Source organism: Miniopterus natalensis, chromosome 14 (genome assembly GCF_054644295.1).
Source record: "Miniopterus natalensis isolate mMinNat1 chromosome 14, mMinNat1.hap1, whole genome shotgun sequence".
NCBI lineage: Eukaryota > Metazoa > Chordata > Mammalia > Chiroptera > Miniopteridae > Miniopterus > Miniopterus natalensis.
In genome coordinates this window covers 45010015-45037259 of record NC_142094.1, presented here as the reverse complement: position 1 = coordinate 45037259, position 27245 = coordinate 45010015, and the positions used below count along the sequence as shown (strand labels likewise).

The window sequence follows — 27245 nt, the reverse complement described above, 5'->3', positions numbered from 1 at the left end:
AATACCTAAAGACTTCTGTATCTTTAGGATCAAATCATATATTTATCTGAAAATTTGATTTATTAAATCTGATATTAAAAATAACCTCTCAATGAAAGCTACCTGTGGTTTCAAGAGAATTAACGTGTAGCCTCAGTAAAAGTCATACATCATGATATACAGAGCCATTCTATGTAAAATATAATAATGTGACAAAACAGTAATTTTTAGAAATGTAGCCACATAAAAAAATTATATACCATTTTGTTCATCTTTACCTAAAGAAATCATAGAACACATTGTATTTATTAATATTTGGTCCTATCCTTTTTAAAGTAGACCCTCAAGTTCAGCAATACAATGCTCAATTTTCTGCATAATTTAAGTAGTAGAGTCAATGAAGCTGGGTATTTAGAGCATACAAAAGTAAAAATACATTCACTAGATTGGCTGAGATGTCTTGGTCCCAATCTAATAGTAATGATCATAATTATTGTTCCTGGGATCTTTAATAATCATAAAAAGGTAATTTCTCCTCCTTCACTAAAGGTATAAAATAAATCATAAATTACCTCTGAAAACTGCTCTCTTAGTTTTATTTAACTTGGGGAGAAAAAGACGCACTGATACAATACATAAGTCTTCTTTCTCAGTCAACGGCAATCTTTCATACCACAAACAGATTCTACCACAATATGAAACAATTTCAGGAAAAATGAAAAAATTCATTCTACTCGAATGACTTTACAGATATTTTCTACCAGTGATTCTTCAAAGTATCTCACAATTTGATTAATTTATAGATACTATTTAGAATTTCAGGTTACTCAGCTTCTGTTTTGGCACAATGTGCAAGAAAGACAAGTTAATAAAAAAAGTTTAAGTATGAATTAGATATTACAAAGAAATACTAAGATAAATTATTATTGCCAATAAAACACTAAGTTTTCTTGAAAATATACTTCTGTAACAGGCCTTAAATGTTGCATTAATAAACGAGAAATGACAGTTGGGAAGGAAAATGAAGACCTGGTTGAATGTTTAGCTGGGCATTTAATGGTAGTTTGTGAATAAGCCATTAAAATCTCTTCTGCTCCAGTCTCCTTGGCAGTAAAATGGGGCAACACCTGACCTTACCACCACCCTACATGACTGTTGGGAAGACCAAAAATAAAAATGAAAAATGAGTCCTATTTAACTAGTAAAAATAGCCTTAGTAATTAAAAACAGTAGTTACACTTACCTCCTTCTTCCGGTTCTTCAACATACTCTGAAATTTGGAGAACTCTCTCTCTTGTTCTCCTTTAATGCGCTTGGCTTCATCTCGCAAGCGATTTGTGTGTTCTTGTTCTAGACGTTCAATAGTCTGTTTCTGCTGTTTTTCTAGATTCTCAATTTCTTGGTCATATTGTCGCTTTTTGCTCTGTGAAACAATGTAGCTCAAGATCATTTAACTTTTCTATCACTTATATTAACTCATTATAATGAAGATGTCAGGAAGACATAACTAGCATTTTTATTTAGTAATGTAATATATATAACCTTTGTAGTCCTGAGCAAGTCATGAACTAAAATATTAAATTTTTTACAAAGACATGCATTTCTTTTCTTCTAACATGGAAAATAAATACAGTTGACTCCTGAACAGGTTTGAACTGCACAGGTCCACTTATATACAGATTTCTTTTTCAATAAATATAGAGTTGGCCCTCTATATCCCCAGGTTTAACATTGGCAGATTCAACCAACCACAAACTGAAAACAGTATTTTTGATCCACAGTTGGGAATCCATGGATGCAGAGGGCCTATTGTATGCATTGTTCTACACCATTTTATAGAAGGGACTTGAACATCTACAGTTTTTGGTATATATGGGGGTGGGTCCTGAAACCAATCTCCCACAGATACCAAGGGACAACTGTAGTTAAGTTTTTAAGCAGTTGAAAGTTAAACATGGATTTTCGACTGCCCTGGGGAGGGGACAGGGCTGCAGGTCAGTGCCCCTAACTCTTGCATTGTTCAAGAGCCAACTGTACTTTTTTCTATTATACAAGTAGTAGAATGTTCAAAATTTTTAGACAATCCAAAAGAACATCCAGTTACTCTGAAGTATTAAAGAAAGAAAAATGTCAGTATTTATACAATCAGTTGTTTGATAAATCAAAGGTCTTATCTGAAATCTATTTTAATTATGTAAATCTATTTTCAGATTTACTCTTCTTCATTAAGATTCTTAAAATAAACTTCTATTTCATTGAAACAAATCTTTTGGAATTATAAATCTGCACTTTCAACAAAAGATTGCTCTTTATATAAAACTTGAGTAACATTGCAATTTTGGATAAAAGTTGAGTTAAATATTTGTAAACAGTGTTTTCTTTAAACAAATTAAAAGGCAAAACATTCTGAAAAATATTTGGGGGGAAAAAGAAACCCAGCTTTTATAAGGTTCTGGAAAATAGAATATAAGTACTATAAAAATACTCAGTGAGGAAAATAAAAGTTAATTATTTTCTTAGGAATTCTGAGTTATGCCCCAACAAATATAATCAACAATACCACACTTCACACAATTCTTAGCACTTACAATTAAAAGAAGAGCAAAAGAACTATGTTTAAAGCATAAACAATGTAATATTTCAAATTATCTTTTTTCTAACCTACATTAAGCTAGATGTTCAACATAAGTTATCAAAATGTTTTATCACATTACTAATTCCTTTTTTAACTTTGAACACAAGGTAAAAACCAAAAGACTCAGTCACAATTACCCTTGACTAGTCAGCACTAATTCATCTAGCAGCTATGAATAGGGACATGGCAGCTTAACTATAGCAGCCAGAGAAGGGTATCTTGAAAAATCCCCCAAGAAGTTCTAATACTCAGCAAGGTTTAGAGACAACGGCTCTAGACCGGCTTAAAATCTTGGATTCCAAATCTGAGAGGTCAACTTGAACACTGAAAAATTATCCAGCAACAGGCACACCAAAGAACTTTGCAAACCATCTACTAGCTTCATGGTACCAGGTTTTCATGACAATTTTTTTTTTTTAAATATATCTTTATTGATTTCAGAGAGAGTAAGGGAGGGAGAGAGACAGAGATCGAAACATCAATGATGAGAGTCACTGATCGGCTGCAGCCCGCAACCGGGGCACGTGCCCTGACTGGGAGTTGAACCCCCATCTCCTGGATCCTAGGTCGATGCTCAACCGCTGAGCCACGCCCGGCTGGGCTTCATGACAAATTTTAATCAAAGAAAAATAAGGACACCCATCAGTACAAGTCAGTGATAGGACCGGAATGGAAGCCCTTTCAGGCAAAGGACAAAAACATATCACAAAGCCAGAAAACTCCAGGCATCAGAAAACAAGACCTAAACCACCAATTGATTTTATCTTAAAACACTGAACTTCATAATTAACAAAATGGTACAAGTATCTTAAGACTTTACCATCATTTCTTGCTCAAAGCGCCGGAAAATTTGTTCTCGTTGCTGCTGCAGTTTGCTATTGAGCTGCTGTTGGGCTCTCTGCTCTTCTTTTTGAAGAAATCTTAATTCCCGGAGTTCCTGACGTCTGACAAAATGTAAAGCAATGACGGGGTAAGATAACAAAATTACACATCTGAAGTAATGATTTTTTTAAAAAAACCTTTTAAAATAATTTTTAAAATAACAGTCCAAAAGTAGCCAAGTCTTTCTTTCTCTTGTCTCTCAGACTTTGCAGAGACTAAAAAGAAGTCACAAAACCAGCTTCAGTTATGTTGTTTCTCCACTCACCTAAGAAACCTCAATTCTTCAGTTTTGGAATCACTGTCTGTAACTATCTTTGATGTCGTTACACTCACTTCCACACCATCAACAACAAATTTGCGTGTTTTCTTCAATGTTTTCTTTTGTCTTCTTGTTTCCTGAGTGAGATTGTACTTTAGTTAGGCTTTATATGGGCAATATTAGAGATAGAAAACATTTTCTTCTTTTAAAAAAAAGTTGAACAGCCATGAAGACTATACATATAAAGAATATAAAGCAGTAAGACTCACCTGTGGAACCAGTTATATCATCTTATACCTCATTTGGCTTTCACATGACTTTACAGATGAAATCTAAATTTTTTCAAGTGAAATTATCACTTTTCATGATGTGCATGTACCAAATCATAATCAGGCACAGCAGTAAGGATCAATTAACATAATAACTTTTACACATTAAACATTTTTTTCTTCCTCTTTTCACCTTATAGGTTCTCAGATACCTCTGCTTTTCATCAGTTTTAGAACCACTGGCAAAATAAAAATGAGTTCCTGGGGCTCATCCCTTAAAGACTCTAAATCAATAGGGCTAAGAGTAGCTGGGAATTTGTATTTTGAAAAGGCTCCCCAGGTAATTTTTAAACATTGCCGGGACTGGGAATCAAAATCTATTTCATCAGCAACAATATCAACAGCTCTCCTCCATCCCAGGGCTGGAGATGAATGTGTGATTTTAGAGTTACAGAAAGGAAGCATCTCTACCGCACCTCAAAAGAACCATTTGCCTGCTAGCTATTGCCTACCATTCTTTTTTCTTTCAAACTATAAGAAAACATTTAGAAAGTTACAAAGGTACTAGAAGTGAGCCAGTGGGGCTGCATAAGCTCAGGAAACAAGTTACAAAGACGGCCCTTGGAACTTGAGAGAGGGAAAGACTCAGGTGTGTTCCCAAGAGGTAGAGCTGCCTACCATTCTTTATTAAGACCAAACTCTTCATTCCTCAACTGGTATCCAAATGCTTTTTTATTTTTTTTTAGTGATGGTAACTTTTTTTTAAATATCTCTTTATTGATTTCAGAGAGAGGAAGGAAGAGGGGAAGAGAGAGAGAGAGAGAAACATCAATGATGAGAAAGTCATTGATCAGCTGCCTCCTGCAAGCCCCATACTGGGGATCGAGCCCACAACCCAGGCATGTGCCGTGACAGGGAATCAAACCGCAATCTCCTGTATCATACATAGGTCAATGCTCAATCACTGAGCAGCACTGGCAGGGCCCAAATGCTTTTTAAATGTAAATAGAAATAACAGAAATATAACACTCCTATAAATAGATTTGGTAAACATAAGTATTGAGAGAAGATAATTACTTGGTTTTGATATGGGGAAAGGTTAGAAAGCAGAGGGAGCAAAAGTGGAATGTGAAAATACTAAATTCAAAACGCATTAGATTTTAAACTTTGTCTTTGGTACTTTCCAGTCACCTTTTTGTAACCTCTTATTGTTCTATTCTCCAGGCTTCCAGTATCCTCACGCTCCTCTCCCTAAGCACCCTATCTAGACTTCCTCTAATAATTTAAAGTGGGCTTGCCCCCAAAATAGATTTACCTCCCCGTAACCTCCAAACTTTTCATTTCTTCAGTTCCTACTAAAATATCCATAATTAACATGACCTTAATTCTCTCAGTATTTGCATTTTAAAAAAATATTAGTATATTTTTATAGTGTAACTTAAAAGTTAGTATACATAGTTACACTACCTATTAAGTCAGTGAATGGACTTCAGATTAACAGAATTTCAGTCAGTGAAACAAAATAACTGAAGACAATCTAGGCAAAACATGTAATAATTTGGGGCAGTTATGCCTTAGAGTCTTGTCCCTAAGGTCAGTTTTCCTAAGTTGTTTCTGATTTTTATAGTCTTCTCTTCTGCCACCTGTCAACTCAAAGTCTTTAGTCCATGGCTCATCTGTATCAGAATTCCACTGGATCTTTTGTTATAAATACTGATTCTTGGGCCCCACCCCATAATTCTACACAGCTCCCCCTGTTCTCTTTAGCACACTAATATTTAGGAACAAGTGTTCTGGGTTTTAGCTTTTGGTTTTGTTTGTTTTCCTACGATGGTTCTCATGGCAACAATGATGGCTATGACTGAGGAAGACTCAACAGTGGTCATCTGTGTGGGCCAGTGGTAAATGAAGGGCTGTTAACACCCTAAATGTGCTTTTAAAAAGATTATTCTTTCTCAATTCTTTCATACATGATTTAGTCTTGCTAAAATAGTATCTACATATGTGCAGTAAGAGAACCGAAATCACACTAAGCAACTATATTAAACTGTTTATGTGAAGTTGGCAAAAATAAGTAGGTACTACCAAAAAACTTAAAGGTCTCACCCAAAACCTCTCTCCTTGGTTCTTTTTAATTGATTGCTTTGTAGGCCGTAAGAATTTTATAAGGGTAATAAATACTACACTGATTTAGTGTTGTCTTATTTTCAAGACATCAGTTTCACATAAACTCTAAATTGCCAAAACGACAAAGAAAAACCCAAACAAGGACCCACATGCACTTACTTGTAAAGATATTGATCCACTGTCCTTACTTTTGCTTAGGAAGCTAGAGATGGATAAATTCAAGTCAATGCTGCTATTATCAGCAGTGGAACCTGTGCCTGAATCAGTATCATTTTCCTTTTGAGTCTCAGATTCTGGTAGCAACATGGTTTCAGTTTTTGATAAAACACCTATTTCCCCTTTGTTTTCTGCATCTTCAGAGTTGACATTAATACTAGGTATTGGAACAGGCTGAGGTTGACTGGGCCGTGAAGCGGCAGTAACTTCAGGTTCTGTTTTAATTGGCACTTCACATGGAATCTCTTTTTGCTCTATATCTGTCTGAGTAGAGGCTTCATGAGCATCCTGCATTTCAGTTCCTGAAGCCTCTTGGTCAGTATGAATCACTGCACTTCTGACCTCTATTTCTTCAGTGCTCCTTGACTCAGTAATTTCAACTTCATTTGTCCTGGGTTCCTCACTGGTCTCCACTATGTTCTCGGAACTGCTGATTAACTGTTTCTCACCTTTACCTTGTACAGATTTTTGATCTATCTCATCAGGTTCAACTATTTCTCTAATAGAAACTTCCTCAGTACCACCAACCTCAGGATCCTTTGTGGGTTTACTTGCTAATTTCTGGCCTGCTTCAACCATTTCTTTCCCATCACTGCTCTGAGCATCCTTAGCATTGTTTTCAGCTGCCTTATGAGCAACATCCACAGCCTCATTTGCTCCTATTGCATTACTTGTATCACTGATCACATCTTTTTGAGTTTTCTCATCTTTTCCCAAATTCTCTTGGGTGTCTTCCTTTGTAAGCTCAACTTCGTTGTCCACTGCCTGAATATCTGCCTCTTTTTCTCCAGTCTCCTGAGAAACTAAATCCATTGTTTGAATCACAGTATCTTTAATTTCTTCTTCAGATTTTATAACCTTATTTTCAAATATCTGTTGGTTTTCCTGAACCCTTTCTTCCTCAGGTTTCAGATTCTGTTCAATATTTGTTTCTAAAGTCATATTATTCTCTTTTCCTTCACTGACTGAACTCATGTCTACTGTTTCTTGGTCTTTTGTATCAGGCAGATTTTCAAGCTTGGGTCTCTTCTCCTCTCTCCCACTTTCCTTGACTATTACTGTTCCATTGTGGAGCTCAGCCATAGCTTCTAAAGGAGTATCATTAATATGTTCATCAATACCCTCCACAGCTTTTTCAGGCTCATTAGTAATGGGCTTTTCGTTAAGAACTCTGCTGTTAAACTTATCTTCAGGAGTATTACGTTCTGTTTTTTCTGAGACAGATTCCAAAACGCAAGCATTTTGTGAAAGTTTATCTTCTTCAGAGCTGGCAATGCTAAGGTCAGAGGAGGCACGCTTACTTGCAGGTATTGGCTGAAAAAGATTTTATACATTTTAGTGTTAAAACAAGATGGTGACCAAAACGTTTTATTTAGTTATTTAATTATTTATATTTAAAAATTATCTAATTCATATATAATGATTTAATATCTTTGTTCAGTAAATCTGATGAAGTTATAAAAATAAAGAACTGACATATCTTAACTTCATATGACAAAAATGGGAAGCAAGAGTAAACTTGCTATTAACCTTCACCTTTAAAATTAAAGGTCTTGTACTGCTACCGTCAATCAACCCTTAGCTGCAGGTGCGGTACCTGAGCCCACACTAACCGCCCGCGCAGCCCGTCCCACTAACCAGGGAACTCTCTGCCTCTTCGTCGTCATCCTCCTCTTTGCCGTCTTCCACTTCTTCTGTTACCTCCGCCTTCGCCTCTGCAATCAACTCTCGGATTGGTTTGTTGGAATCCACAGTAACAAAGGGATGCTGTTTGATCATTAAAAAAAGCATGCTCAGTAACACTTGAAACGCTTGCTCGTAAAGTAGTAATTAAATGCATGATTACGTGGTAAAAACATGAATACGTAAGGAGGAAAAATACAAACAACGTGAAACAATGTTACACCTGGGAAAGGAAGACAGTAAAAGGGATTCAACAGCAGTAGAGGCTGCCTGCAACCCCTACGGTACCATTTTTAAAGAATCTGAAGGAAATATGTCAAAAATAACAACACATTATATCTGGATACTAGGCATACATAGTATGTTTGAAAATTTCATAATCTAAAATTTAAAGTAAGTTTCAAGTTAACTGTACAACATGAGTTCTTAAAAAGTAACAATATATATAAATCTAGTATAAAGCCTCAAGGAAAGACTAACAAAAAGCTTTAAAGTTCTGTTAGAAGTGTTAAAAGTCCTGCTAAAAGTGGAAAGAGAGCACAATGAATGGATCTGAAGTTGTATTCTTCTTAAAAAGATGTTAAAATAATTACATGGTTTGTTTTATCATACTACTCTTATGATAGTACAATAAAGGTTTTGTACTGCTACCCATCTTACCTGCAGCAGTTGAGATGTTGTCCACCTGGAATCCACATTTTTTTCCAAGCATTTCTTTAGAAAGTCCTTAAAATTTGAAGACCTTCAAAATAAAATTTTAACCATGACATTCTATTTTACTTTCTTATTAAAATCAAACAAAACTCTAATAAATTAAACTTGTTTCATTATGTATGCAATAGTATTAATTCAACATAAAAATACTAGTTAATGAGAATACTGATTTTATGTTATTTATTTATAAATACAATTTAGACATATATGTAAACAGGTTCAAAAGTTTTAACCAGTGAGATGTATAACCATGTATTCACAAGTATGCCAAAAGTCACAAAAATTCTTCTATATTAAATTCCACAAGTATAGATCAAATAAATATATGCTTCACTTTCTCATAGTACAGAAAATACTTTTTTCATTTAGAACTCAAGTTACTGGTATTTTCAAATTTATGGGAAAAGCCCTGGCTCGTGTAGCTTGGCTGATAAGAGCTTAGTCTTGTGCACCTGAAGGTCACAGGTTCAATTCCCAGTCAGGGTACATACCTAGGTTGTGGGTTTGATCCCTGGTCAGTACATGCGGGAGGCAACTGATCGATGTCTCTCTCTCACATCGATGTTTGTTTTTCCCCGCCCCCCCACCTCCCTCTCTAAAATCTTTTTTTTTTTTTTAAATTATGGGAAAAGTTAGTTATAAGAGTTTAAATGGTCCTTAAGTCTTGAAACTATACCAAAAATCAGTTTTCTAGACCTAGCTGGTTTGGCTCAGCGGTAAGAGCGTCAGCCTGTGGACTGAAGGGTTCTGGGTTCAATTCTGGCCAGAGGCATGTACCTCGGTTGCAGGCTCAATCCCTAGCCCTGGTTGGGGTGCATGTGGGAGGCAACCAATTGATGTGTCTCTCTCACATCAATGTTTCTCTCTCCCTTCCACTCTCTCTGAAAAGCAATGGAAAAATTATCTGGGGGAAGGATTAAAAAAAAAAAAAAAAAAAAAATCCGTTTTCTACTTCACATAGTCTTTGTACCACAAATTTAAATACCCTTGGAAAGTTGGAAGAATAAAAAGCTTTGTTTATTTTACCATCTTGATGGCTGTGCTAATGTAGGGGGCTCAGATTTTGCTATTTTTAGCAGCACTCGCATTGGATTTAATTCATGATGAGGTGGTTCTATCTCAGCCATTTCTATTAAAGTGATACCCAGGGACCAAACATCAGCTTTGTAGTCATAGGGTCTGTCCTTCGATGTTTCACACATGACTACCTCAGGAGCCATCCTATGAAGACAGAAAATTGAAAGTTAAAATGTTTAACATAATAGTGATGGCAACACTCATAAAAGATAGACAGTATCACCAATTATGTGGACAAGTTAATGAGTATAGTAACTGCTGACATAACTAACACTGTAAATCCACAAAAATGAATACCTACCAATATGGTGTGCCAATAAAGGAATCTCTTCTTTGAATTGTCCTTGTGTTTTTAGCTGATACTCCAAAATCCGCTTGAAATAAATAATCACACAGGGTGTTAACGATAGTTTTTAAGCAAAGTTCACTGTAGTCAACAAAGTTTGGGAAAGCATATCAAATCTTTCATAAGACCACTCTTATTAAAGGGTAAGAAAAGTAACTTCTATACCATTCTAACTTCGACCACCCTCTTTCTACCACACCCATCCCAAAAATTGCCACAGAAAAGATTCCATCATTAATATACTTAATATCACCATCTTTATACATCTTCAGATCACAAATTCTCCAGAATTGAAGGAAAAAATAGTAACTTTAAAATAAACCAGTCTATCCACTTCAAAACTAATGCCAACTAGTGTTACATTATAATGAAATCAATAGACATAAACATTTTTTCTATACTGTGAAAAACAGAAATTATACCAAAGCAGCCATTATGACAGCATATGGCTTGCTAACTTCCTCATAAAATTACAGTACAAAGGAAAAATTAGGAACCACGTTTTCTGATTTAAATTATAGAGAACAGCAACAATATAGCTTTAATAGCTGTTAAACTCCACCTTGTAAGCTTACAGCTCAGACAACCATTAATAGCAACATAAAACTGCTATTGCTGCCTAAATTACCTCATGCCATACATACATATATCTTTCAAGGTTTCGTGTTTGACATGACACAATTCTCAAAATTAAATAAATACCAAAATCCAGCATTTAGTGCTCATGCCCCAAGGCCTGGCACAGAATATATACTCAGTAAATGGTAACTACTATTATTAACCACATCTATAATTCTAACCTTTGTGATACTTTGTTGATAGAACTCTTAAAACTCATTAAGTACTGCTTTGTAATCTAATTATTTGTATTTATTATATGGTTCTCTTTTTTCTTTTTTGACCATGTAGTTCTCCTACTTAAACACAAATAAGCAGCTACCTATTGCCTGTGGAATGAAGTTCAAACTTCCTAACATACAAAGTCCTTCATAATATTAGATATTTAATTAATGTTTTATAATTAAATAAATAAGAAAACAGAACATATTATAACTGGAATATACTATTTACAGAAAATGCAATATAAACACATTTATTCAGGACTCCTCACCCCTACTAACAGCCTCCATCTCCTCTACTTATAAGCTTCTTCTATTTCTGGAGGAAGGAGTTGAGATCACAGTATGAAATTCTGCCACAAGAGGTTCTGTGCTTATGCAAAGTCAGCTCAGTACTTATTCTAGTGTTTTCCTGGAATCTATCAACATTATTCTTTTTAACTTTCTCCCCTCAGAACATGCCTGGGAAGAGGGTCCAGAATCAGGCCTAAACAACTGTCTACTGTCAACATCCATACCTCTCTAAGTGCCCCAATGAACAGGAGATAAACTAAAGAGGGACAAAAGGCATCTTTCTTTTCTGTGCAAAGGGGAAGATTAAGTTTGCTATGTGCTTCGTATTTCTGCTTATAATGATGTGACATGTACACACTGGTTTTTTAAAATAGAATTTTACCTACTTATTTCCATTTGCAATGACATGATCCAGTAAGATCATAAAAATCTGGGTATTGTACTATGGTTCTTGAGGATAGTACTGTTCAGGGTATGAAAGAGATGGAAGGTTCTGTGTATTTACAAATTAATAAAAGTGAAATTGAAACTATTTTAAATATCAACCAACTCAAAACTATTTTGCATTCCTAAATCTTCAAAAATATACGTATTTTTTAAAGTATACACTAATTTACTCAAAAGTATGTTCTTTTATTCAAATAAGATTTTAATACATTTACAGAAAAACATTCACCAAAAATGGATCAAAATTATATCACAACTATTTCAAAATGAGCTACCAGACTTAAAAAAATGTTAAGACAGTCCTGGCCAGGTGGCTCAGTTGCTTGGAGCATCGTCCCACACACCAAAAGGTTGCAGGTTCAATTCCTAGTCAGGGCACATACCTAGGTTGCAGGTTCGATCCCCAGTTGGGGCACGTATGGGAGGTGACTGATCTGATTTTTCTCTCTCTCTCCCCCGCCTTCCTCTCTCTCTAAAAAAAAAAAAAAAAATCAATAAAACATATCCTCGGGTGTGGTAAGACATAAAAGAGTAGCATAAGTCAGAATTACAAAAACTCAGAAATGAGGTGGTATTAACTAAAATTATAAATAAAGAAATCATTTTAGAAAAAAAGACTAAACTAAGAGGAATGCAAGAGCAGATAAACACAACGAATTCATACCCATTACCACTTCATACCCATCAGGATGGCTACCATCAAAAATACAAAAAATAACAAGTATTTGCAAGGATGCAGAGAAACTGGAAACCTCATGCATTGCTGGTATGAATATAAAATGGTGAAGCTGCTATGGGAAATGATATGGTGGTTCCTCAAAAAAATTAACACAGAATCACCATATGATCCAGCAATTTCACTTCTGGAATAACCAAAAGAATTAAACCCGGCTGGCAAGGCTCAGTGGTTGAGCATCAACCTATGAACCAGAAAGTCACAGTTTAATTCCCCGTTGGGGCACATGGTCGGGTTGCGGGACCGATCCCCAGTGGAGGGCATGCAGGAGGCAGCCGATCAATGACTCCCTCATCGTTGATGTTTCTCTCCCTCTCCCTCTCCCTTCCTCTCTCTGAAATCAATAGACATGTTTAAACAAAACAAACAAAAGATTATATAATGTGAGCTTCAATAAGGATAAAAATTGGAAGACTTGAAACCTATAAAATAAAAATAATTCATGAATTAATGATTTTTTAAAATACTGGTCACCAACTGAGGATGACAGAGAACCAATTCATTGTCTTAAGCTAGGTTGTCTGTGTAGTTTCCTATATCTGTTTACTTCAAAATATAAAGGTTAAAATGTAGTACATCACATTATACCTGTTTTGATGTCATGCAAAGTAAGGTGAAATGCCTATGATCACTGTTATCAATAAGGTTTTTTGAACATATTTTTTCCTTTTAATGTCCTTCCAATTACACAAATGTAGACATCATCACAAGATTTTTTTTTAATCTTAGGTGTACTTAAAGAGGACTATATCTTCCATCTGTATGTACATACATGAAATTAATTTCCCACTTAAATCTACATCTATTTCTTCTCATGAAGTTTTATTTATTCCCTCAGCATAAAAAACAAAAGTAAAAACTATAGTTCTTATACTTCTTCTAGACATCCTTTTCAGACCTAAGATTAGTTACTTTGTTAGTTTTGCCAAGATACCATATGTATAGAGTATAAAACTAAACATGGAAAAAGAACTTCATTAGACATGAGTTTTAGAATTAAAAATGAAGTTAGCAGTTTTACATACTATATCATATTCTGAATATATATTAATAAGTATTAAGCCTACATACAGAAATTTAAGGGGGAAAAAAGAATTAACCAGTTTTTAAAAGCTTGCCTTTTTGAAAATAAACATCTACCCTTTCTTACTTTCTTTTTAAAGTGTCTTTATATTAGATGACTATACTTAGGAAATCTGGAAGTTAATGAATAATTATTTATCCAAGGGAGTATTTTAAAAGATTAATATGGACTAATTCTCCATGTTTCACATATTTGAGTCATAACAAAACAATATTAAGTCACATACATTCAGGGGGAAATTTCAGAGCACAAATTCAAATGTTTTATTTAAGGGAATAAACTTACCCAACTTAATATCTCCATCTAGGGTGAAAAGAATGTTGCCAGCTTTTAGATCTCTGTGGATGATTTTATTATCATGTAAGTAGTTCAACGCCTCTAAGGTCTGTTTACAAACCACTTGTATTTGGGATTCAGTTAATGGTCTCTCAAGTTCTGTAAGGAAAAAGTAAACAAATCTTCATTTTTACACAGTGAAAACATGTCAGCAAACTCTTACTTTTACCATCACTGTCAAGGATCATATACAGTGAATTTATTTTAGAAGAACTGAATATATATAAAGATTATTTTCGTCACATTTATACTCAACATTTAATTCTAGAATTCTATTATAATTATCTAAGAATATAAAAATACAATTAAGCTGATTTCTTAATTGACTGAACTTCACCCATCAATAAGATATATGTATAAATGTTTGAAATCCATTTATTTTTATTAAGTATAATTTAAGATATTAACATAAAGAAAAAGGTATTTACCAAGCATCACAGCATCCACTGCTCCACCTGCACAAAATTCAATGAGGATCTGTGGGCAAATAAAAAAGCATGTGTCTAACACAACACTGAGTTTGAGTATTTTTTCTTTAATTTAGCAAGAAGGATTAAAGAATAGCTATCAAATAACCTGGGCTAAGGAAACAATATTATGCTAACCATAAAGATTACCTTTGTCCAAAGTGTTAGGAGTCTAAATGATATACATTTGAGAAAGCACAAAGAGAACACATTCTGGAAGTAGGTGCTTTTTTGTTAATCACCATTTTTAGTATCCCTGCTTCTCTAAAACAACCGGCACAGAATTTTTCTTCAGGAGAATATATATATATATTTTTAATTTATTGATTTGAGAGAGAAAAACCATGGACCCGCTGTTCCACCCATCTGTGCATTCACCTGTTGCTTCTTGTATGTGCCCTGACAGAGAACCAAAACCCAACCTTGGTGTATAGGGACAACACTATTAACTAACTGAGCAACTCTGCCAGGGCCAGGACAGTAATATAATCCATTTCATCACTCCTGAATGATTTTATTACTCTCATTTTTAAGGTAACTATTGTGATTTAAGTAATGAAATGTAGTATTTTTTAGCTTTACTAATAGGAATAAATTCTGAAAATACAGAGACTTCTTTGAGTTTTAAAAAAAAATAGAAAAAAAATAAACACAAAAGCTTCAGATCCTAGCTCAGCTCTCACTTCCTGATAGATGCCTTCCCAGACCTCCGTGATACATATCAGCATGTACCTCTCCTTCTTAAGCCTTATCACAGTTGTAATTTTATATTTACTATGATGCTTTGGTTCACTACTTTCTATCCTCCCCACTAGAATGTTCCTTCACAAATGTCCAACTTTTTATTTTATAATAGTCTCAAGTAAATATCTTATCTACTTATTGTCTAGGAGTTCATTTTCGTTATAATCTCTGGAAACATTTTGCTAGAGACCTGAGCAACTGTATTAGAAGATACCACGCTAATAATAACTATAACTTTTTAAAATTACAAATCTTAACAAATTGTACAGCTCCCAGCTTGTTTTCCCTCTATAGAATAACACTTTATTTTTTACAGATGCTTGCCAATTACAAATTGATTTCAAATGCATTATATCATTTAAAAAATAATTTGAGAGGTAGATCATTACTCATTCTGTAAGTGAGTACACAGACTCATTAAAGTTAATTGATTTATTTAAGCTCCTACCTAGCAACAGCAGGATCAAAAAATAAAGGCTTTTGATTTCTAGTCAGGTATTACCTGCACTACCTACTCCTCTCTCACAACACTTTGCTTCTTCCTTCAAGGAGAAAAACAAAACCTCAATTTCAAAAAACTCTCTTGATTAAATAAGCATTGGTGCAGAGCAAGTGACTGGTTATTATAATGAATATTTTTATTTCTATATCTATTTGTGTCTAATATTTTCTAAAAATGAACGTAATTTATACATACAGCTTGAGCCACTTACATCATATACTAAAACTGGGTCTGATTATTTAAGATAAATATTTAACATTTCTAGTAAGCATTTTATAATTTATTACATGATTTAGAAAAAGTTTAGGGTAATAAAATTATAAACAATTTCTAGGAAAACAAGAAACTTTAAAAAAAATTTAAGTAAATGCTTAAATTTTAAAAATAAGAGAAAGCCATCTAATTTCATAGTTTGGGAAACAACATTCGTAACCAAGTTTCTCCATTTGGGTCCAATGTCAAACAATCATGAAATATGTATGGTACAATCTGAAATACACAGTCTGAACACGGTGTGGGCAAAGTAGGTTTATAGCTGCGAGTCGCAAAACACAGAGTTAATAAAGTTATTGTAATAATCATTACCTGCATGTCTTTTTTCCATACAACTGTAAACCTGCTTTTGCCCACCCCTGTATCTGTTGAAGTTAAGGGTAATTATGTTGTTAATGACCCCCTCATTAGCAGATCAACTCTCAACACAAGGAACTAAAGGAAAGAGGTTATACACAAAATAGGCTTTCACAACTCACAGACCTCTTTAGGACAATTAACTCATTTTGACTACTCCTATAGATTAACAGAAAACACTTACCCAAAGATTGTTCTCATAATAGAAGGCATCTAGAAGCTTGACTATATTTGGGTGATCACAAGATGCTAAAATATCAATTTCAACCATGTAATCTTCAAGTTCTTCTTCAGATTTGGTGTCAATCACCTTTGCAGCAGCTAAAACATTGGTCTCTTTATTCTGGGCCTAAAAAAATGTAAGTATCAAAAATGTCTCAATGCATACTTGTTTTTTTAATTTTATTTTCTATTTTTTAATAAACTTCATTTTTTAGAATTGTTTTAGGTTCACAGGAAAGTTGAACAGAAAGTACAAAGAGTTCCTATATATTTACTCCTTGCTTCTACGTACCCATGCACAGCCTCCCCCACTATGAAGATTCTGTACCAGAATGGTGCATTTGTTACAATTAATGACCTATACTGACACATCATTATCACCCACAGACCAGACCAATGTTTACATTAGGATTCACTCCTGGTGTACAGTCTATGGGTTCTGACAAAGTACGTCATGTATCCGTCACTATAATATAAGAATAGTTTTGCTGCCCTAAAAATCCTCTATGCTCTACCCATTCATCCCGCCCTTCTTCCTAACCCCTGGAAACTACTGATCTTTTACTCCATAGTTTTGGTTTTCCAGAATGTCCTATAGTTGGAATCATATAGTATGTAGCCTTTCAGATTGGCTTCTGACACTTAGTAACATGCACTTAAGGTTCCTCCATGTCTTTTCATGGCTTGACAGCTCATTTCTTTTTAGCACTGAATAACAGTTTGTTACATAGATGAGCCAGTTTATTTACCCATTCACCTATGAAAGGCATCGTGGTTGTTGCCAAACTTCAGCAACTATGAATAAAGCTGCTATAAACATACATGTGCAGGTTTTTGTGTGGACATAAGTTTTCATCTCCTTTGGGGAAATACCAAGGAGCACAATTACTGGATCAGATGGTAAGAATATGTCGAGTTTTGTAAGAAACTGCCAAACTCTCTCCCAAAGTGGCTGTAACATTTTGCATTCCCACCAGCAATGAATGAGAGTTTCTGTCATGCCACATCCTTGACAGCATTTGGTGTTAGTGTTTTGGATTTTCACCATTCCAACATAGGTGTATAGTGGTATCTCCTTGTTTTAATGACATATGATGTTGAGCACCTTTTCATATACTCATTGACTATCTCTAAGTCTTTGGTGAGGTGCCTGCCCAGATCTTTTGCCCATTTTTAATCAGATTGTTGGGTTTCTAATAGTTAAGTTTTAAGAGTTCTTTTTGAGTAATAGTACTTTATCAGATATCTTTTGCAAATATTTTCTCCCAGTTAGTGGCTTGTTATTTTTACATGCTTATTTTGAATGAGAGCCTAAACATAAATATTAATTAATGCATGCTATGCATTATACAAGTGCATATCTTAATCAGATCTTAAAATACTAATTAGGTTTTTTAAAGACATTTCAATATTATGTTATCACTGCAGCAAAACTGAATATATTACTTTAACAGAAAAAAAAAATCCAACTTTTAAAAGCTACTGTTTCAATAAATAAATAAATGCCCAAATTCAACTTTTAAGAATTGATCATAAGAAGGTAATTTAACAAAATAAAAAATATGCATATATAAAAATATTCATCAAAGCACTATTAACGGTAAGGAAAACTGAATCAGCCTAAATGTCCCCTCGCAAGAATCTGCTTAAATCGTTCAATATAATTTACAATGAAATATTCTGCAGCCAAAATTAATTGACTAATCAATTAATATTACTTAAGATGGAATAGTAGCCATACAACATCAGTGAACAGGGAAAAAGGCAACTTATTAAACATGAGAAGTATGTAATTTTACAGAAACTACACATCCATTTTCACATACGGACAGCTGTGTAAGAAGTATCTATAAAGTGTACAGGAGATTTCTTAGTGATCTATTGCCTAACTCTGGCAATGATGAAGAAAAAAATAAACAAAGCAGGTGTCAGCCTGTGTGTGGGAATTTCTGTCAAGAGGAAAATTCTGTACATCCTAAATTAAATTACAGTGGACAGGAGAGAGAGAGAAAGAACTCAGGAGAGAGAACAACTCATTAATCGTTCCACTCTGTTAGCTCTGGGCCAACAAGACTGCCCACACTCCTGAACATATGTCGGAGCTTTGTATCAGCCTCCAGGATCTACTGGCCAATCACTAGACAGCTGTGCATGAACTTTCAGGACTGCTGCCTGTAACTAATCAAAACCAGTAAATATTTCTTCCATATAGATTGTACAACTATCACAAAACTGCCCCCACTTCACCTTTTCCCGCACCCCCTTATCTGAAACCAATGTAAATTCTTTCAAAACAACTTATATCTTTCTTCCCCAAAACAGAAGGTATAAAAGCACCCATCAATGCTAGTACATACACGCTCATCTTTTCCATCCAACCATGCTGCCGGTGGTTTAGACTTCATGCCCCAGGACCTGGTCCTTTCCTGGCTAGCACTTGGCTCAATAAAACATTTCTTTCAAAAAACTTTTGGCTGTGAAGTCTTTTGTTTAACATTTTCTAAGTACATTATTGCTATGTTTTACTTCCTTAGGAAAAAATAGGGGCAAAAATACTAATTACTAATTAAGTAACCCTAATGTTTAGGGTTCAGAGAATGCTTTGCACACACACAAAAAAACTTCATACTGATCATCACTACCACTCTAGAAGAATATTCTAAACTCTCATATTTTAACAAATCTACAATGCCTTTTAAGATACGCCATTATCTTATACTCCACTAATGAAGAAAAATTTCCACTTAAACTATGTCAACACTTTATTATTTAGAATTTTTTTACAACTTTTTAAAGAACTTTTAGACAAAAATTGTTATTTATCTATTATCCTTGCTCATACATAAAAATTAAATACTTCATATAGTTTTACTCTTCTGAATCACTTTTTCACTGAGTTACCTAATGTTTATGTTTTACACAGTATCATTCTCTGGCCATTAAATTAAAAGCTTCAGTGATATAACACTGCTCCTTAACTACTGTCTCCAAAATTTTCTTTGAAGCCACTGTCTCCCATTTTGCAACTATAATGATGATACCACTTCCTTGATCTTACCACAGATGCTAAAAGATTTTTAAGTGACAACCAGGACTCATATTCTTTCTTCAAAAGGTCCTTAAATAGTTTATTAATTGAAACATCAAGGGATTGCAACTGTATGACACCAGGGATACAACTAAGTTCAGTGACAGATATATCATAACCTCTACCTGACCACCAATACTACTAAGGCATCAATCCCAATTTCAGAGGCATTAAAAAGCAAGAAGTCTGTCATAACTGGTAAAAATACAGCATTAAGTTGTATCGCTAAGAAAGATACTACAGTTGAGTCAGTAACAATTAGAACTCACCCTCCCCTAAGTCAGAGGAAATAAGCCAGTGAAAGATAAACCCTCCTCTCATCCTTTTAATGTAACACTCTGGGAAGAAAGAGACCAGAAGAGCTGTCCTTGAAGAGGAACATTATAAAATATAAAGTGTGGTAGGAAACTAAGGATATTGTAAGTGGAGTTAAAAGTCATCCTACTTCTGCATGCTCTACTCATGTCCTGAGAGATTTTAAAGATGTCTTTTCCTTGTGAATGGAATAGCATGAAGGGGAAAGAAATAACATTAGATAATCTCTAAAGTTCTTTATAGTAACAAATTTTATTATTGCATTCCCCTGGATATACTGATTAAATCAACAATGGTACCTTTTGTTTTCATATAAATAATAAATAAAAGTTACATTAGAAAGCATAGTGCCTCCTACATTATTGCTTGAAAATAAATTGATTATTCATCAGGATCTGGTTCTAGATAACTCTGAAAATCAAAACTGAAATAAACATTGATAAGCATGTGATACTACATTTTAAACAAATATAATGGATATTAGTATTAAAAAGAAACAGTCTCATCTATCTACTACCTAAAAGCATGAAAACAGTTCACATAAAGACTTAATGAAATAACTAAACAAATGTTAATAAAAACAAGAATGGAATACCACATACTGAGATATTACTTTAAATTGATAAAATGTTTTCAGAGATCAGTCATGATCACATAAAAATCAGTTATTTTCATAAATCAGGACTAGAGCTTGGCCACTTTATATAAACAACTAGGGGCTACAGGGAAACCTAACTGACTGAGTTTCCCGTACCGCTTTCATGTTCTAAATGAAGTAGGGTAAAAATTACATCCTTTTATGTTACTCTCGTTTAACTACCTCCCTGGGTGGTGAGGACACACGTAATTTTTTAATTTTCACTTATTTTCTTTCTACACTTTCTAAGACAATATATAACACTTTCATAATAGGAAATACATTTTAGTGAAATGCTCAGCTGAACACTGAAAGACCAGCACAGAAAATACAGATGATTTTAGTACCACAGAGATGTTAGTCAATCAAAGGGGGAAGGAAAAAATAGGATAACAACAAAAAAGACTCTAAAAGACAAAGAATAAAAAGGGATGAATTTGACCACTTCAGTAATCACCAGGACTGAGTCTACTGATTTGGATGATTTATTTGCTCTCAAGCCTGAGAACTCAAAGATATTCCTCCTCCCATCAGGACAAGAGGTCCCTTCCTGTCCAGTGTATAAGGACATCCAAGCATAAGAAAATATGAAAACTAAACAAGCCAAATCACAGTTCACGAACGTCTACTGCATGCAAGGTATTAGTCGGAGCTGCAGAAAACACAAACACAACACCCCACAAAAGTCTGTTCTCAGAAAGAAATGTAATACAAAAGTCTATTATAATAAAGTATGCTCAAGAACTGGTCTGCTAAAATTAATTCATTCTTTCAAGAAATGCTTACTGAGACTGTGTACCCTCTATATGTTAGGCACTGTTCCAGATGTTGATGGTATAAAAAATATACACAATCCCTCTGTCCTCATGACACTTATAATTGTAGGGAGAGGACAGTCAATAGGCAAAAGAAAAAAAAAAAGATAGTATATTGCTGATTAGTACTGTGGAAAAAAATAATTAAGGTAATAAAGCTGAGGAAATGGGCAGGAGGTACACAGGGAAGAAGTTACAACTTAAATAGAGTAGTTAAGTTAGACGGTGATATTTGAGAAGGTGATATTTGAGCATATCGGTATCAATAAAGTTCAATGATTATCTTTATGTGGTTGGGGCTGTTGTTTTTTGAGCTATGTAGTAAATTGGAAATTTTAGTATTTTGCAAAGAAATGGGGTATAAAAACCTCAAATTTCAAGTATGCTACTCTATATAATAGTATCCATTATGCTATTAGATGGTACTATTTGTTGAGCAATTACCTTGTGCCAAGCACTGTTCTCTACACTCTCCATTTATTCGCTTATTTAATCTTTGTACCAATAAGGGTCCAGCCAGGAAAAAGAAATCATATTGATTATTTTAATAGAGAGAATTTAATATAATTATTGCCTCTGTTGTTAACTAGGTAATTAAAAAAATAGAGAAGTGAAGAGTATGGGAGGTGGAGGTAATAACTGCAGGAAAAAGCTACTACCCTAGGACCTGAGGAGCCAAGGGAAGGGATTTGGAATGATTAAAACTAAGAAGCTTGGAGGAAAGGTTCTGCAGAGCTGAAACTCAGGTCTCTGAGGAGAGAGGGCTGCTTAGCTGCTGCTGGTGTCTCTGAACTTGGAAGAGGGGTCTTATGGGACTTTTGAGGAAGATAGGAACAGCCAACTGGAGCTGGTGTTAGGAAGGGTTATGATAAGGCTACCTCTGTGAGTTCTGCAAAAATTACTAACTGGATTCAACTCCTGTTGCTGGGTGAAGAATTTCCACTAGGATGAGTGTCACAGTAACAGGAAAGCAGACAGGAAGCCCACAGAAAACAAAGAGAAAGGTGCAAGTCCTTTCTTCCTCTGCCTCCTTGTAGCCTGCCCATAGTGCTCTGTAACTGTAAAAATTAAACGTGAGCAGCTGGCAAGGTAAAAAAGTGATTTGGAAAATGGTTAAAATCCAAAATACACAAATAAACAAGAGAAAGACATCCAACAGGAACATGAACAAGAGAACTGAACACAAAAGGAGAAATCCAATCTACCAATAAAAATATGAAAGAAATTACTTATTAGTAGTCAGAGAAAGATACATTAAAAACAAAAAACATGTAACATCAGATTGTCAAAACTGAAAAATTCTGACAATATCAAATGTTGGCAAGGATGCAGAACAAGGAAATTCTCATAAGCTGCTGGTAGGAATGTAAATTAGTACGGTTTGGCATCATCTAGTAAAATTAAAGATACAGTACCCTATAATCCAGCAATTCTACTCCTAAGTCTTAGCGAAACTCATGCATATATGCATCAGGGTTGTGTATAAAAGCCAAAAACTGGAAACAACTGATATACCCATTATTTACCATTAACAGTACAATGGTATATAATTGGTGATATAACCATATAATGGAATTCTATGCAATAATGAAAATGAAGTCACTACAGCTCCAGGTGATAACAAAGATGAACCTCACAAACATAATGCTGACTTTGAAAGGGGCAAGACGTTCAATATGAGTCCATTCATATAAAGTTCAAGTGCATTCAAAACTAAATTATAATATTTAGGGATACAAACATACATTCCCCCTTTAGGAGGGGAAAGGGGCCAATTCAGAAGGGAGGTGGGAGGGATTCTGGGGTGCTAACAGAATTCCTTGACTCTGGTGATTAACATTAGTTCAATTTATTATTATTTGCTAAATGTACACATATTTTTTTCGATACAAAGATGATATATTTCACTATTTTTTTCAAAGGTGCACACCTATCAGTGCCATAAAAAGAATCACTTCCATCCAGCACACAGTCAGGAGGTCAGCTTCAATTCAATGCATAATTTTCCCCGTTTTTCCCATTAATGACAACAGAAATTCAAAAAAGTTGTGAGGGATATATTTTCATTTACATGTCAAATGATACTACATTGAAAAGAGAAAATTAAAAAATAAATAAAGTCAGACTTAAAAAAAGAGAAAATAGATTAAAAATAGGGAAGACAGATTTGTGTAGTGCTAAACTGAGTGGAAAGTATGCAACTATATGATGATAAAATGTTTCAAATAAACTAGGTATACAAGATGATTGCCTGTTTATAATTTAATCTTTAAAATAGTTGCTAATTTCCATAAGTAAATGATAGTTAGAATCAATTTTAGAAATAGTTTTCTACTTCATACAATATTAAGGTTTAAGAGCTTTTTCCCCCACACCGAAGGAAGTTTATAATTTAAAATTTCTAGACTATGTTGGAAAACAGAAACCTTCAGGAAAAAGAGAAAAAACAGGTCAGATAAGTTTAAGTTTTCTTTTAAAGAAATCTGAGAGACTTAGAAGCATAGAATAGTGAAATGAAAAGATACAAAGGATTGAAGCTCTTCAAATATCACACAAATAGTCATCAAGCCCACAAAAATTATCCTTGACACAATTTTTTCATGTTCAACTACATGGAGTCTCTTATTTTTCAGAAATTTTTCAACTGATATCTCACTATAGAAAGATATGTTACACTTCGCAGAAAGTCATTAAATAATTAAATCACAGCATTAGCATGTCCACACAATCATCCTGTGCCATGAAAAATAAGAAAATGTTCACTATTTTCGTAGGTCCCTTTTCCCGTCCCATCCTATATTTTGCTTCTAAGTTGTAAGTATAATAACAGTAATTTCTACCATTTACTGGGTCCTTTTTATGTGCCTTAAATTTACCATCTCCTTGAATTTTCACACACTGAGGAGCAGGTCTTACTGATCAGGAAACTGAGACACGGAACATAATTTGTCCAAGCTCACAGGCTGCTACTGAGGGAGCCAAGATCTAGTACAACTCCAGAGTCAGTGTCTTAATATTACTGTGTTCTATTCAACAAAACACTTATACCATGAAAACTGCCCATAATCACCTACTGCCTTCTAAACACCAGATTCCAGATGTCTTGAGGATTTATTTTTGCCTTTCCTAGATAACTGCATACTCACAGAATGCTAATGGGTGAAGAAATCTAAACAAATGTTTGGGGAAATCTATGATTCTCCAGCTAAGAAAATGGAAGTCCAGAGAAGTTAAGTACTCTGTCCAAGACCACAGAGCTGGTTTGTGACAGCCAGCACTAAAGCACAATTCCCAGGAGTGACCTTCCCACTGCACTAAAAGCCCTTCCTTCCTACCTTACCTCTTGTTGAAACCCATTCTCTACCCTGCACACAAGCACTGAAGTTTACTTTGCCAATTTTCACACATACAATAACTTCAATAGCACTCGCATGTAGGTAACATTTTCATTTCAACAAATATACAGATACACTATGTGCTAAGGCAATTGATGAACCCAAATGTATATCATAATTATGGCACCCCATTTTATCATAAAAAACATAAACATATTAACTAGAATATGTAACTGTCATCAGGAGCCATGTGAACAATGCGTTCTGAAAGCACACAGATAGGAGTGGGTATTTCAGCCTGAGTAAAGTGAGAAAAACAAGGGGCTGTGAAATACATCAGAGGCAGGGCAAAAGCAGAAGTGTGCTAATGCTTAGAAAGGAGGAAAAAAAATTCTGTCATTCTTACCAATGGACATTAAAGTAAAAAAAAAAAAAAAACCAATAGTAAATAAGGGGTCAGAAGACCCGAGTTCAAATCTAGACTGTGACTTGTGTGACTCGGAACAATTTCTGAGTCTCAGTGTCCTCATCTGTGAAATGTAGATACTACTGCCCTGTCTGCCTCACAGGACTTTCGAGGGGCCAAGTTATGTGCAAGTGCTTTAAAAACTGTGACGTCTTGTATAAACATTAGTTATTTATGTTTTCACTTCTAGGCAACCCTGTGGATCTTTCCCCCTAACCTGTGCCTCATAAAAACCTCACCCTTCAGGATGAAAATATTCCAATGACATCATTCATATACCCTTCTGGGGTAGTAAACAATGAACACGAATGCCTTCAGGTTGAAACATCAAGGCTCTTTCTACTAAAGTAAATATACATATATATAAAATATCTGTGTGTGTCTTTAATTTCTTAAGCACTGGTACTGACTTCTAGCCCATGCTTACTTTGAAACTAGCACCAGATGCAGGTTGTCTTCTGGCAATTTTCTACCAGAAATCCCACTCCATTTTATAGTATGTTGTGAGGCGACCAGCTCAAGAAGAGCCTGCAAGTGGCCATCGCTCTGCTCCCATCCCAAGAGACTGCTTATGTGTTAGCTACTGACACAGCCAAGTGTATGCCCTGGGCTCCAAAACAGAAACTGTTTTAGTACAACCATGCATACGACTGCAAACAGCTAGTACACGACTATAAACCCACTGAAAAGTACCACGAGTTTCTAGAGTAAGTACGACTTTAAAACACCTGAAGGCCACAACCTGACCCCTGCTGTAAACTGAAGAGCGCCCGCGTTTCCTTGCAAGCCTGACGGAGGAGCCTGTGTAAGCTCGCCTCCCTGCAGCAATCACTCTCTCAACTACATCCAGGCCCCATTTTGTTCACTGGAAGCCTCCCGTCTCGGCGGCTCCGCGGCTGATAGCCTGAGTCAAGTTCCGATGGACGCTTCCGAAGGCGAGGGGCAGGCGCGGGGCAAGGGCGGCGAGACCACCTCGAGGCGCCCCGGACGGCGGCCGTCCACCTCACCAGCGCAACTTCCCCTTTTCTCCCTCTTACCTTGTACACTTTCCCAAAGGCTCCGTCGCCCAATTCTCCAATAATTTCCCAAAACTCCTCGGGGTTCAGGTCCCTCTTCACATGCTCGTACTGCTTCTTCTTCTTCTCGCTCCCCAACTTGAAGATCTTACGGAAATTGAAGAAGGACATTTTTCCTCCCAACAGAGTTCCCGGCACTTAAGGGGCTAAAACAACAAGAGGCAAAGTTTCTCCTCCCTCCTCTCCCGCGCGAGCCCGGAGGGCGGCGGCGGGCGCGGGCTCTCCTGGCTCCCGCCGCTCCGGCCGGGCGTCCCCGGAGAAGGCGGGGCGCGCCTCGGGCTCCGACCCACAGGGTGGGAGGGGGGCTGCGCGGGCGGTCCCTCCGCCGAGCCCGGCCCGCGGGCCGCGCGATGGGCGCCTCGCCCCCGGCTGGCCCTCAGGGGGGCGGCACCTGCCCGCACTCTCGGCCCGGCCGGTCCGGCCCGACGGATCCGAGAGGTCCGGACGCCCGCGGTCGCCGCGGCTTAGGCCCGTGTCACGGCGAGTCTCCAGGGGCGGCGGCCACTCCGGGCAAGGGACCCGGCCAGCGACCTCTGAGGCCAGCAGTCGACGGGTCGGGCTCTCCCGCCTCGGGCCGCGAGCCCGGGGTCCCCTCCGCAGCTGTCCGCTCCCGCGGCGCGAGGCCCGCGCGTCCCCTCAGCTCCCGGGCGCCAGCGACGCCTCCCCGCTCCTTTCCCAGCCCACACTGCCTCGCTCCGGAGCGCGCGCCCGCGCCGACGCCAGTGCCGCAGCGCGCCCGCCGCCTCCCCCGGTCGCGCGCCCCGCTCGCCGCGCGCTCGGGCGGGGGGCGTGCTCTCTGGCCCCGCGCACGCGCGCTGAGCTCCGCTTGCTGGCGGCCTGGAGGGGCTCGCGGGCGTCCCGCGCGGGGCGCGACGTGGACGCTGGCGTTCGTCGCTCCTTGAGGATTGCTCCCCATTTACCCTCTAAGTCCTAAAATCCTATCGCCGTATCGGCCCACGGCTGGGGTGGAGTTGCCCCGGCAGGCTCGACCCTGTTGGTTTTGCTAGCGGATGTTGCCTCCGTTC

The 27245-nt window shown here is 36.5% G+C and overlaps 1 protein-coding gene across 2 annotated transcripts in view; it reads right to left on the bottom strand.

Moving 5' to 3' along the window:
* SLK (STE20 like kinase) overlaps nt 1-26448 on the bottom strand; it is a 44184-nt gene extending 17736 nt beyond the window's left edge. For both annotated transcript variants that reach the window (XM_016219940.2, XM_016219941.2), the window contains exons 1-12: nt 26182-26448; nt 16451-16615; nt 14352-14400; nt 13873-14022; nt 10143-10215; nt 9791-9985; nt 8711-8792; nt 8006-8134; nt 6311-7681; nt 3762-3892; nt 3435-3558; nt 1223-1402 (exon numbers count right to left, since the gene is read on the bottom strand). In XM_016219940.2, the coding sequence (XP_016075426.1) occupies nt 1223-1402; nt 3435-3558; nt 3762-3892; nt 6311-7681; nt 8006-8134; nt 8711-8792; nt 9791-9985; nt 10143-10215; nt 13873-14022; nt 14352-14400; nt 16451-16615; nt 26182-26331 (2799 nt within the window). In that variant the 5' untranslated portion in view covers nt 26332-26448. The remainder of the gene's footprint in view (nt 1-1222; nt 1403-3434; nt 3559-3761; nt 3893-6310; nt 7682-8005; nt 8135-8710; nt 8793-9790; nt 9986-10142; nt 10216-13872; nt 14023-14351; nt 14401-16450; nt 16616-26181) is intronic.
* Between the last annotated feature and the right edge of the window lie 797 nt (nt 26449-27245).